Genomic DNA, 13662 nt, shown 5'->3' with positions numbered 1-13662 from the left:
TTTATCGTTGTCTGTGATTGGGGATCATATTTAGGTAGTCATTTTCCTCATTTGTGTTGTGGGATCTTGTCTAGTTGCCTTGGTGCACATCAGTGAAGGAGGCTTTGTTGCGAAATAGAAAGCCGATTCTACGTTTGATTTTGGATTGGAGATGTCTAATATGAGTCTGGAAGGATAGTTTACAGGCTAGCCAGATACCTAGGTATTTGTAGTTGTCCACATATTCTAGGTCAGAACCGTCCATGGTAATGATGCTAGTCAGGCGGACAGGTACGGACAGCGAACGGTTGAAAAGCATGCATTTGGTTTTACTAGCGTTTAAGAGCAGTTGGAGGCCACGGAAGGAGTGTTGTATGACATTGAAGCTCATTTGGAGGTTAGTTAACACAGTGTCCAAAGTAGGGCCAGATGTATACAGAATGATGTCGTCTGCGTAGAGAGCAAGAGCGACATCATTGATGTATACAGAGAAAAGAGTCGGCCCGAGAATTGAACCCTGTGGTACCCCCATAGAGACTGCCAGAGGTCCGGACAACAGGCCCTCCGATTTGACACACTGAACTCTGTCTGTGAAGTAGTTGGTGCACCAGGTGAGGTAGTCATTTGAGAAACCAAGACTATTGAGTCTGCCGATAAGAATATGGTGAGTGACAGAGTCGAAAGCCTTGGCCAGGTCGATGAAGACGGCTGCACAGTACTGTCTTTTATCGATAGCGGTTATGATAGCGTTTGGTACCTTGAGCGTGGCTGAGGTGCACCCGGATTGCACAGCGGAGAAGGTACGGCGGGATTCGAAATGGTCAGTGATCTGATTATTAACATGTCTTTCGAAGACTTTAGAGGCCGGGCAGGATGGATATAGGTCTGTAACAGCTTGGGTCTAGAGTGTCACCCCCTTTCAATAGGGGAATGACCGCGGCAGCTTTCCCAATCTTTAGGGATCTCGGACGATACAAAAGAGAGATTGAACAGGCTTGTAATAGGGGTTGCAACAATGGCGGCTAGTTTTATCAAGAGAGGGCCCAGATTGTCTAGCCCAGCTGATTTGTACGGGTCCAGGTTTTGCAGCTCTTTCAGAACACCTGCTATCTGGATTTTGGTGAAGGAGACACTGGGGAGGCTCGGGCAAGTAGCTGCGGGGGGGGGGGGGCTGTTGGCCGGGGGGCTGTTGGCCGGGGTAGCGAGGAGGAAAGCATGGCCAGCCGTAGAGAAATGCTTATTTAAATGTTTGATTATTATGGATTTCGCGGTGGTGACCATGTTATCTAGACTCCGTGCAATGGGCAGCTGGGAGGAGGTGCTCTTGTTCGCCATGGACTTTACAGTGTCGCAAAACTTTTTGGAGTTAGAGCTACAGGATGCAAATTTCTGTTTGAAAAAGCTAGCCTTTGCTTTCCTGACTGACTGCGTGTATTGGTTCCTGACTTCCCTGGACAGTTGCATATCGCGGGGACTATTCAATGCTATTGCAGTCCGCCACAGGATGTTTTTTTTGTGCTAGGTCAAGGGCAGTCAGGTCTGGAGTGAACCAAGGGCTATTTCTGTTCTTAGTTCTACATTTTTTGAAAGGGGCATGCTTATTTAAGATGGCGAGGAAAATACTTTTAAAGAACAACAAGGTTGAGTTCCTTGATGATTTATATAGCGGGAAAGTTAGCAGAAAGGTAGCAGAACATTAGCACAACTAAAGCTGAAGATGATCATTATCTACATGATAGGCTATACTCACTGAGGATGGGCCCAATCCTCTTAGCAGAGGGTTACCAGAACATTAGCAGAACGTGAACACAACTAGCAGAACATAAGCACAAGGTTAGCATAACATTATAGGAGAACATGAACAAAGATTAGCAGTAACACAAGGGGTTCTACTCACTGTGGATGGAGCCGATCTTGTTGCTCATAGCGTAGCGGATCAGCTGGTTGCCCAAGTCGTACATGACGAAGATCTGGTCGACGCTGAGCTGCTGGGTAGACTGCACGGCCCTGACCTCCTCGTCATTGGGACAGCTCTGGTAGGTGATGGTCTGACGCCACTGGTAGGCCTTGGTCTGGACACTGCCATCCGGTAGGCTGACAGTGTAGTCGCGGTTGGAGGAGGAGGTGATCACTGAAGAAAATAGGGAAAATGGAGTGTTACTACATTGAACATCCATATACAGTTGGTATCATAAGTATTCACCACCCTTGGCTGTTTTTCACATTTTGTTGCGTTACAAAGTGGGATTTGATTTTGATTTGATTTAGAATTGATTTAAATAGATTTCATTTAGAATTTTTGTCATTGATCTGGACAAAATAGTCCGTAATGTCAAAGTGAAAAGAAAATGTAACACATTTTTTCCAATTAATACAACTAGAATATAGTTGTTGCATTAGTTCAGGAGTCAAATTTGGCTTAACAAATCACATTGTATGAAATAATACGGGTTGACATTAATATTTTACATACAATATCTGTAAGGTCCCTCAGTCAAGTGCTGAATTTCAAGCACAGATTCAACTACAAAGACCAGAGAGCTTTTTCAAAGCCTTTATAAAGAAGGGAAGTGTTGGTAGATGGGTAACAATAACAAGTCAGACATTGAATATCTCTTTAAGCATGGTCTAGTAATAAGCATGCTGTGGATGATGTACAGAACCACCCAGACACATCAAAGATACAGTCATCCTTCTGAACTGAGCTGCAGGACTGGAAGGAAAATACGCAGGGATTTCACCATGAGGTCATTTGTGATTATAAATGGCTGTGATTGGAGAAAACTGAGGATGGAGCAACAACATTGTAGTGACTCCACAATAATGACCTAAATTAAGAATAAAAATGTGCAGAATTTATACAGAATAGTCTAAAACATGTATCCTGTATGCAACCAGGCAATACAATACTACTGCAATAAAAGCATGCATAGGAATATACTTTTTGGCCTAAACAGAAAGTCTTATATTTGGGGTTAATCCAACACAACACATCACTGAGTAATTGCCTCCTTATTGTCAAGCATAGTGGTGGCTGCATCATGGTATGGGTATTTTTGAGGCAAAGACTGGGGAGTTTTCAGGATAAATAGAAACGGGATGGAGCTAGTCAGATGTAAAATCCTAGAGGAAAACCTGGTTCCTTCTGCTTTCCAACAAACACTGGGAGAGGAATTCACCTTTCAGCAGGACAACAACCTAAAACACAAGGCAAAATCTACACTGGAGTTGACTTAAATTTGCTTGACCATCTATGGCAAGACTTAAATATTTCCGTCTAGCCATGATCCCTAACACCTTGATAGAGCTTGAATAATTGTTTTAATAATAATGGTCAAATATTACACAATCCAGGTGTGCCGAGTTCTTAGAGAAGTTATCAAGAAGACTCACAGCTGTAATTGCTGCCAAAAGTGTTTCTAAGACAATGTGTTTCATGAAAAGAATAGGAAAGACTACTATCTGGTTGCACGTAAGAGCACTTTGATTAATAACAACATTGGGATTAATGCTGACCTTTCTTATGTGATTAGATGTACTACAAACTGTGATAGTGTCGAGTTCCAGGGTTAGTGTCAATTCCATTTAAATTCAGGAGATCAAAATAATTTTAGTTTACTTCCTGAATTGACTCAATTGAAATGGAATAGACCCCAAGTCTGCATTCCAAGTTATATTGGTGTGGTCGTGACTTACGGTTGCTGCCATACTGGTAGATCTCCTTGTAGGGGTCGATCTGCACAGTGGAGCCGCGTGGGACCTCAGGGAGACGGCCCTCCAGCTCGGTGCTCACCACCAGGTGGTCGTGCTCGTCGATGCCCTTGAACTCCTGCTTGATGGTCAGCCTCTCGTTGCCCGGTAAGAAGGTGACCTCGGCCTGCCTGGAGAACACGCCACCTGGAGGGGGAGCGGGGGGGGGTTCAGGGTGGTTGTGGGGTTGAGGTTGTTTGTGTGCGAGCAGAGATGGGGGTGGGAGAAGGAATGAGAGAGACAACCAAACCTCACAACCAATCCTCTTCAGCTCCTGAGCACAAATCTAGGATCATCTTGCCTTGCCCAAAAGCTAACCTCAACCATTATGTGATGAAACACAAAACCTAGCCGTACCTAAGATCGCAAGTTCATTCTGCATCCCCACCCATACCCTTGAGTGTATCCCCCCACTTTTAGTTCTCCCTGGAGCCAACAACATTACACATTAAAGGGGAATATTTTGAAAGAAGTGAAGCCAGCTGGAAGCAATGAGCTTGAGAAACATTTTGAGGCCGAAAAGCAGAAAGATTAACCAAAAACGAGAACACAGAACAAATTCCCCATAATTTTCCCCATCATCGTTCTACCTACAAATATTGTCCTAGTGGAAGATTAGAGCGGAGTTCAACATGTTGAGGAACTTTTCAAAAAGGGAAAGATAGTCCTAATCACTTGGCACAATTCACTCAAACGTCCACGTATACCACTCAAAAGGCCAGTAGAGAATCTACTTTCCCTGAGCAAAGAGATTGGCAGTGTCCGAATATCCTTACTTGCATTCTAAATAGAAGGCATTTTGGGTATGCAACAAAAAAAAGATTTATAATACATATGTGAAATGTCCAAAATGTTGTATGCTTTAAATGCCAGGATGTCATACTCATTTCAGCTTTTAATCTAGTAGAATTCGCTGCATACTATTGAGGAATAGAATCGTCTTTCGAGACCAATGTGTGTTTGACAACAGCTGATAATCAGCCGAGGGGACACGCTCTACCAAAATGAGCGAATGGCGGGAATCAACGCAATTGTGCATTAGATGACACATTCTCAGTATGGATGAGCCTAGTATGCTACTTTACTGCATTTGTTTTTACTAAACAGTACATTCTTAACAGTATGTAGTACTTCCAGTTGAAGCTCGCATCCGCTACAAGACCATGGTGCTTGCCTACGGAGCTGTGAGGGGAACGGCACCTCAGTACCTCCAGGCTCTGATCAGGCCCTACACCCAAACAAGGGCACTGCGTTCATCCACCTCTGGCCTGCTCGCCTCCCTACCACTGAGGAAGTACAGTTCCCGCTCAGCCCAGTCAAAACTGTTCGCTGCTCTGGCCCCCCAAAGGTGGAACAAACTCCCTCACGACGCCAGGACAGCGGAGTCAATCACCACCTTCCGGAGACACCTGAAACCCCGCCTCTTTAAGGAATACCTAGGATAGGATAAGTAATCCCTCTCACCCCCCCCCCTTTAAGATTTAGATGCACTATTGTAAAGTGACTGTTCCACTGGATGTCATAAGGTGAATGCACCAATTTGTAAGTCGCTCTGGATAAGAGCGTCTGCTAAATGACTTAAATGTAATGTGAATGAACTATTAGTACACAGTATGCCATTTAGGTAAGTAAGGCAGATTTTGGACATAGCCTCTGAATATTAAAAAAATCTGTCATTCAAAGAGAGCAAATAAATCAAGCTTAACTTGAATAAATGTTGACCTAATCATCAATGCCACAGCGGTCATTCACACCTGTCTTTGAAGAACATCTCATTAGACCACAACAAAGACCCAAGCCCCAGGTACCTTTGCTACAATGGAGGGAGAAGCTAAACCAAATGCTACCCAACACACATGAGAAAAGCGTAATGTATTCAAATCATCTGCTGCCTTTTTAATGACACTATGGCACTTTCTCAACTGTTTTTCCTTGATTTGTTATGAACCAAGAAAGCGAGGAATCCCTTTTGTGATTCACCCAAATGTGAGCTCTTACCTTAAAACAATTCTTAATGACACAACAATGTGCAAGATTGACACAATGTGCAAGATCATCGTCAAACAGCTCTTACCGATGATGCTGAAGCCGTTCTCATAGCCGGGCTGCTCCAGAGCGAAGGCCCAGCCGATGACCCCTCCCAGGGAAGACAGGGGCTGAAGGGAGGGTCCCAGGCCGGCCGGGATGGTACTGATGGCCACGTAGGCGCGCCCATCGTTGGCCACCACGTACGAGTGCAGGTCGTTGTTGGAAAGCTCCAGCGGCGAGGGCGTGTTGCCCACAAACACCCGGCCATTCACTTTGCCGTTCATCCGCTGGGGCTTACCTGCGTGTGGAATGTGAGGAAACTAACTTCATTCGATTTGAATTCATGCAACTTTAAATGTAACTGATGTGTTACTGTGTGTCAAGCATTATCAGGTTTTCAATTTCTTTATAAAATATTGAATCATTCATATACTTTATATCACATATTTCATTATAATGAAGGAAGCAGGCTAGCCCTAACCCTTATTATGCAAATACTGTATGTACTTTGGGTATGGGGTTACTCCTACCTTCAGCCACACAATCCTTGCCATTGCCATAGAAACCAGGCCTACATTGGCAGCAGTAGCCATTGGTGTAGTCCTTACAGTCGGCGAAGGACGAGCACTTCTGCCTGTTACTGGCGCATGTCTCAGAATTGTACGCAAACACTGCCAAAAAGAAGACAAACCACATTCTTAGAAAAATAACAATTTAGAAAAAAAAGGTGCTATCTAGAAACTAAAAGGGATATCCAGCTGTCCCCATAGGAGAAACCTTTGAAGAACTCTACATGGAACGCAAAAGGATTCTACTGGGAACCAAAAAGAGTTCTACCTAGAATCAATAAGGATTATCCAATGGGGACTGTCAAAGAACCCTTTTGGGAACCCTTTTTTTCTAAGAGTGTAATTTCATTGTAGTTCTTGTTTGCTACAAAATACTTTGATAGGCCGGTTAAACAAAGCAGCATGGCTCAAAACAAAGAAGCTCAAAACAAACCAGCACGCCTTGCCCTAACTGCACACACAGAACTAACATCAACAACATGCATGATAGTTTTTCATGGTTGTACGCAAAAAGAAGACTAACTACATTCCGTTTGATTTTATGCGTTGTTTGTAACTTATTTTTGAAAACTTATTTGGTAGTAATGTTATTGCTACTGTCTCTTATGACCAAAAATAACTTCTGGACATCAGAACTGGGATTTACTCACCACCAACTGGAAGAAGCTATTTCCTTTAACGAGTCAGGCGAGAAAAATATACTGCTCTCCGGGGAACAGGCCCAGATCCCCGTCATTTGCGTGTAGAAAAGACGGAGGAAAAGAGGAGGCAGATCGGGCTGCCTTTTGAAAATCCGTAGGCGAGTGAGTAAATTCCCACTGCAATCAATTCTACTTGCTAACATGCAATAATTGGAAAATGTCCAACGATTACGATTATCCGACCAACGGGACATTAAGAACTGTAACATCTTCTGTTTCACCGAGTCGTGGCTGAACAACGACACGGATAATATAGAGCTGGAGGGATTTTCAAAGCACCGGCAGAACAGAGAAGCTACGTCTGGTAAGACGAGGGGTGGGAGTGTGTGTCTTTTTGTCAATAACAGCTGGTGCGGGATGTCTAATATTAAAGAAGTCTCGAGGTATTGCTTGCATGAGGTAGAGTACCTTATGATAAGCTGTGGACCACACTATCTACCAAGAGAGTTTAACTATATTATTCATAGCCGTCTATTTACCACCACAGACCGAAGCTGGCACTCACTCAACCAACTCTATAAGGCCATAAGTAAACAAAAACAAATGCTCACCCAGAAGCAGCGCTCCTAGTGGCCGGGGCTTTGAATGCAGGCAAACTTAAATCAGTTTTAACACATTTTTACCAGGATGTCACATGTGCAACCAGGGGAACAAATTCTAGACCACCTTTACTACACACACACAGAGATTCATACAAAGCTCTCCCCCGCCCTCCATTTGGCAAATCTGACCATAATTCTATCCTCCTGAATCCTGATTACAAGCCAAAACTAAAGCAGGAAGTACCAGTGACTCGCTCAATACGGAAGTGGTCAGATGACGTGGATGCTACGCTACAGGACTGTATTGCTAGCACAGACTGGAATATGTTCCGGTATTCTTCCAATCGCATTGAGGAGTACACCACACCGCTCTAACCACAAGGCAGGGTAGCCTAGTGGTTAGAGCGTTGGACTAGTAACCGGAAGGTTGCAAGTTCAAATCCCCGAGCTGACAAGGTACAAATCTGCCGTTCTGCCCCTGAACAGGCAGTTAACCCACTGTTCCTAGGCCGTCATTGAAAATAAGAATTTGTTCTTAACTGACTTGCCTAGTAAAATAAATAAAAAGAAAATCACTGGCTTCATCAATAAGTGCATCGATGACGTTGTGACTGTACATACATATCCCAACCAGAAGCCAGGATTAGAGGCAATATCAGCACTGAGCTAAAGGGTAGAGCTGCCGCTTTCAAGGAGAGGGACTCCAACCTGGAAGCTTATAAAAGATCCTGCTATGCCTTCCGACGAACCATCAAACAGGTGTAACGGATGTGAAACGGCTAGCTTAGTTAGCGGTGTGCGCTAAATAGCGTTTCAATCGGTTACATCACTTGCTCTGAGACCTTGAAGTAGTAGTTCCCCTTGCTCTGCAGGGGCTGCGGCTTTTGTGGAGTGATGGGTAACGATGCTTCGTGGGTGACTGTTGTTGATGTGTGCAGAGGGTCCCTGGTTCGCGCGAGGGGACGGTTTAAAATTATTCTGTTACATTGATGCTGTTGACCCGGATTACTGGTTGCTGCGGAAAAAGGAGGAAGGTCAAAAGGGGGGTGAGTGTAACGGATGTGAAACGGCTAGCTTAGTTAGCGGTGTGCGCTAAATAGCGTTTCAATCGGTTACGTCACTTGCTCTGAGACCTTGAAGTAGTAGTTCCCCTTGCTCTGCAGGGGCCGCGGCTTTTGTGGAGCGATGGGTAACGATGCTTCGAGAGTGACTGTTGTTGATGTGTGCAGAGGGTCCCTGGTTCGCGCCCGGGTATGGGCGAGGGGACGGTTTAAAATTAAACTGTTACACAGGCAAAGTGTAGATACAGGACTAAGATCGAATCGTACTACGCTGGCTCCAACGCTCGTCGGATGTGACCTTTAAACAGGTCAACATTCACAAGGCTGCAGGGCCAGATGGATTACCAGGACGTGTACTCCAAGCATGCGCTGACCAACTGGCAAGTGTCTTCACTGACAATTTCAACCTCTCCCTGACTAAGTCTGTAATACCTACATATTTCAAGCAGACCACCATAGTCCCTGTGCCCAAGGAAGCGAAGGAAACTTGCCTAAATGATTACTGCCCCATAGCACTCACGTCAGTAGCCATGAAGTGCTTTGAAAGGCTGTTCATGGCTCACATCAACAGCATCCCCCCAGATACCCTAGACCCACTCCGATTCGCGTATCGCCGCAACAGATCCACAGATGTCCCAATCTCAATCGCACTCCACACTGCCCTTTTCCACATGGACAAAAGGAACACCTATGTGAGAATGCTGTTCAACACCATAGAGCCACCAAAGCTCATCACTAAGCTAAGGACCCCAGGACTAAACACCTCCCTCTGCAACTGGATCCTGGACTTCCTGACGGGCCTCCCTCAGGTGGTAAGTGTAGGCAACAACACGTCTGCCACGCTGATCCTCAACACTGGGGCCCCTCTGGGGTGTGTACTTAGTCCCCTCCTGTGCTCCCTGTTCACCCACGACTGCGTGCCCAAACACGACTCCAACAATATCATTACGTTTTCTGACGACACAACAGTGGTAGGCCTGATCACCGACAACGATGAGACAGACTATAGGGAGGAGGTCAGAGAACTGTCAGTGTGGTGCCAGGACAACAACCTCTCCCTAAATGTGAGCAAGTCAAAGGAACTGATCGTGGACTATAGGAAATGGCGGGCCGAACAGGTCTCCATTTACATCAGTGGGGCTGTAGTGGAGCGGGGCGAGAGTTTCAAGTTCCTTGGTGTCCACATCACCAATGATCTATCATGGTCCAAACACACCAAGACAGTAGTGAAGAGGGCATGACAAACCTTTTCCTCCTCAGGAAATTGAAAAGATTTGGCATGGGTCCCCAGATCCTCAAAAAGTTCTACAGCTGCACCATTGAGAGCATCCTGACCGGGTGCATCAGCTCCTCTTATGGCAACTGCTTGGCATCTGACCGTAAGGCACTACAGAGGGTAGTGCGTACGGCCCAGTACATCAACACGACCTACACTACCACTCTACAGTTAGGGATCACTTAGAATGCTAGCATCTCGGAGTCGCCTCTTCACTGTTGACGTTGAGACTGGTGTTTTGCGGGTATTATTTAATGAAGCTACCAATTGAGAACTTGTGAAGCGTCTGTTTCTCAAACTAGATACTCTAATGTACTTGTCCTCTTGCTCAGTTGTGCATTGGGGCCTCCCACTCCTCTTTCTATTCTGGTGAGAGTCAGTATGCGCTGTTCTGTGAATGGAGTAGTACACAGCATTGTACGAGATCTTCAGTTTATTGGCAATGTCTTGCATGTAATAGCCTTCTTTTGTCATAACAAGAATATATTGACGAGTTTCAGAAGAAAGTTCTTTGTTTCTGAACATTGAGCCTGTAATCGAACCCACAAACGCTGATGCTCTAGATACTCAACAAGTCTAAAGAAGGCCAGTTTTATTGCTTCTTTCATCAGAACAACTGTTTTCAGCTGTGTTAACATAATTGCAAAAGGTTTTTCTAATGATCAATTAGTCTTTTAATGTGATAAATTTGGATTAGCTAACACAACATGCCATGCCATTGGAACACAGAGTGATGGTTGATGATAATGGGCCAATGTACATCTATGTAGATATTCCATAAAAAATCTGCCGTTTCCAGCTACAATAGTCATTTACAACATTAACAATGTCTACACTGTATTTCTGATCAATTGATGTTATTTTAATGGACCAAAAATTTGCTTCTCTTTCAAAAACCAAGACATTTCTAAGTGACCCCAAACTTTTGGAAGGTAGTGCATAAAATAGATGGTGTCAGAGGAAAGCCCATAAAATTGTCAGAGATGCCAGTTACCCAACTCATAGACTGTTTTATCTGCTACCACACGGCAAGCGGTACCGGAGTGCCAAGTCTAGAACCAAAAGGCTCCTTCTACCCCCAAGCCATAAGACTGCTAAACAATTAATCAAATGGCCAATGGACTATTACATTGACCCCCCCACCCACCCCCCCCATTTATTTTGTACACTGCTGCTACTCGCTGTTCATTATCTATGCAGAGTCACTTCACCCCTACCTACAAATGACCTCTAACCTGTACCCCCGCACACTGACTCGGTACCAGTACCCCCCCGTATTTAGCATCATTATTGTTATGTTATTGTGTTACTTTTAATTATTTTTTACTTTAGTTTATTTGGTAAATATTTTCTTAACCCTTCTTGAACTGCACTGTTTGGTTAAGGGCTTGCAAGTAAGCATTTCACGGTAAGGTCTACACTTGATGTATTTGGCGCATGTGACAAATAAAGTTTGATTTGATTTGGTTGATGAGAAATTGGCTTCTTCTCTTGTCTGTTTAAGAAACGTGTGTGTTGAAAATGCCAAACTAATCGTAAAATCTATTTACATACACTTCAAACGGAAATACCTTATTTACACAAGTATTCAGACCCTTTGCTATGAGACTCGAAAATGAGCCCAGGTGCATCCTGTTTATGTTGATCATCCTTGAGAGGTTTCTAAAACTTGACTGGAGTCCACGTGTGGTAAATTCAATTGATGGGATATGATTTGGAAAAATACACAGCCCAGCTACCCTGAGCCGACCCAGCAAAAACCAAACCATGATTTCGACGGAAATGTCCGTAGAGCTCCAAGACAGTATTGTGTCGAGGCACATATCTGGGGAAGGGTACAAAACAATTCTGCAGCATTGAAGGTCCCCAAGACCACAGTGGCCTCCATCATTCTTAAATGGAAGAAGTTTGGAACCAAGACTCTTCCTAGAGCTGGCCGCCCGACCAAACTGAACAATCGGGGGAGAAGGGCCTTGGTAAGGGAGGTGACCAAGAACCCGATGGTCACTCTGACAGAGCTCCAGCGTTCCTCTGTGGAGATGGGAGAACCTTCGAGAATGACAACCATCTCTGCAGCACTCCACCAATCAGGCCTTTATGGTAGAGTGGCCAGACGGAAGCCATTCCTCAGTAAAATGAGTGCTGTTGTTCTTGTCTATAACTGTTCGGTACTTTGTCATGTATTTGTATGTTTTATGTGGACCCCAGGAAGAGTAGCTGCTGCATGTGCAGTAGCTAATGGGGATCCTAATAAACTATTCTAAACCAATGTTTCTGTCATGGCAATATTGACTAATATTCTATTCCCAGTCACAATTTTCAGACACAGATTCAATTGGTGTTTCTTTCATGGCTTACCGTCAACATCAAGGTCATCATCTTCATCCACGACCACCACCTGTGGGGTTTGAGGCTCGTAGTGCGGTGGCTGCGGCTGGGCCGGCTGGACAGGCTCAGGGTATCTGGGCTGGTCCGGCTCAGGGTATCTGGGCTCGGTCGGCTCAAGGTAGCTGGGCTGGGTCGGCTCAGGGTAGCTGGGCTGGGTCGGCTCAGGGTAGCTGGGCTGGGTCGGCTCAGAGTAGCTGGGCTGGGGCGGCTCAGGGACAACAGGGTATCTGGGCTGGTACTGGACCGGGTGGACAGTTGGGGGCAGCTCTTGTTCAGGTGTCTCCTCTTCCTCCTCGTGCTCATAGGGAGGGAATTCAATCTCCTGTTGTTCTCCAGTGTTTCTGGGTGGAAACTCTGGCACGGACTCCATCTGCCCACCTGCCATGCCCTCCTCTGGGGACAGGTTGGTGACCTGGCCTGGGATAATGGAGTAGAAGATCGGGGAGGTGCCGATCTCATACACCCACACACCACGCCTGCCTGAGTTTGTCTCCCTAGCGGAAGACCGAAAGGATCATTATGAGACCTATCTCTATGAAGAAGCTTTATGCATATGTCAGGTTATTGTAATCATTACATAATTACCATAATGAAATGTAACTATGCAAATACCAGATCAAATCATAATGACAGAAACCTAACCAATTTTTCTATGAACAACACTTACTAAGCCTATGTAAAGTTATTGGAGCATCTGGAAGCACACTATAGAAATCCAACCAATCAACTAACCAATCAACCACCCCAACGAACCCACCAACCAGCCCACCCACCAACCAATCAACTTACTCTGAGAGCTGTCTGACGGACGTCTCGTTGTCGGTGGAAATGCGGTAGTAGGGCCCCGGGCTGCTGCTCCAGTTGAACCAGCCCTTGACCCGGCCCTTGATGAAGCCGGTGTGGACTGGCTCGCTCTGGCCCGCCACAGGCGTGGAGCTGTACTGCAGCCCCTCCCTGGGGTAGAACAAGATGGCGTAGGAGGCGGACTCCATGGATGCCACCACCAGCTGGAACGTGTTTCTCTACATGGTAAAAAGAAAAGATAGAAACTGAGTCCTAGCACCCTATTACTTCTTTAGTGCACTACCTTTGAGTTTGGCTTGGTAGAGGGAACTAAATATGTAACAAAAACAATCTATGTAGTCCACCACAAAAATTGAAAACAGGTAACACAGTTGGAAAGATTATGTAACCATGAGTAACATCACTCTAATTATAATGTACCTCCATACCTGTAACTACATTGTACAATGTATGGGTTTTAGGCAACTTCACATTGGGTGGACAGAAAATATGGTCTCAAATTATAATATCAAGTGCTGTCCATATCAATGTGGCATTAAAACAAGTTTATCAACTGTTCAGTAT

At 45.0% G+C, this 13662-nt stretch overlaps 1 protein-coding gene across 1 annotated transcript in view; it reads right to left on the bottom strand.

Moving 5' to 3' along the window:
* The window catches only part of LOC124016387 (nidogen-1-like), a 74813-nt gene that overhangs the window by 39925 nt on the left and 21226 nt on the right, over positions 1-13662 (bottom strand). The window contains exons 3-8 of the mRNA XM_046331949.1: positions 13084-13316; positions 12265-12788; positions 6288-6428; positions 5804-6055; positions 3676-3876; positions 1877-2110 (exon numbers count right to left, since the gene is read on the bottom strand). Coding sequence (XP_046187905.1) covers positions 1877-2110; positions 3676-3876; positions 5804-6055; positions 6288-6428; positions 12265-12788; positions 13084-13316 — 1585 coding nt within the window. The remainder of the gene's footprint in view (positions 1-1876; positions 2111-3675; positions 3877-5803; positions 6056-6287; positions 6429-12264; positions 12789-13083; positions 13317-13662) is intronic.

Source organism: Oncorhynchus gorbuscha, linkage group LG26 (genome assembly GCF_021184085.1).
Source record: "Oncorhynchus gorbuscha isolate QuinsamMale2020 ecotype Even-year linkage group LG26, OgorEven_v1.0, whole genome shotgun sequence".
Lineage (NCBI taxonomy): Eukaryota > Metazoa > Chordata > Actinopteri > Salmoniformes > Salmonidae > Oncorhynchus > Oncorhynchus gorbuscha.
Note: the sequence above shows the minus strand (reverse complement) of the source record. Positions and strands in the feature narration are given on the sequence as shown.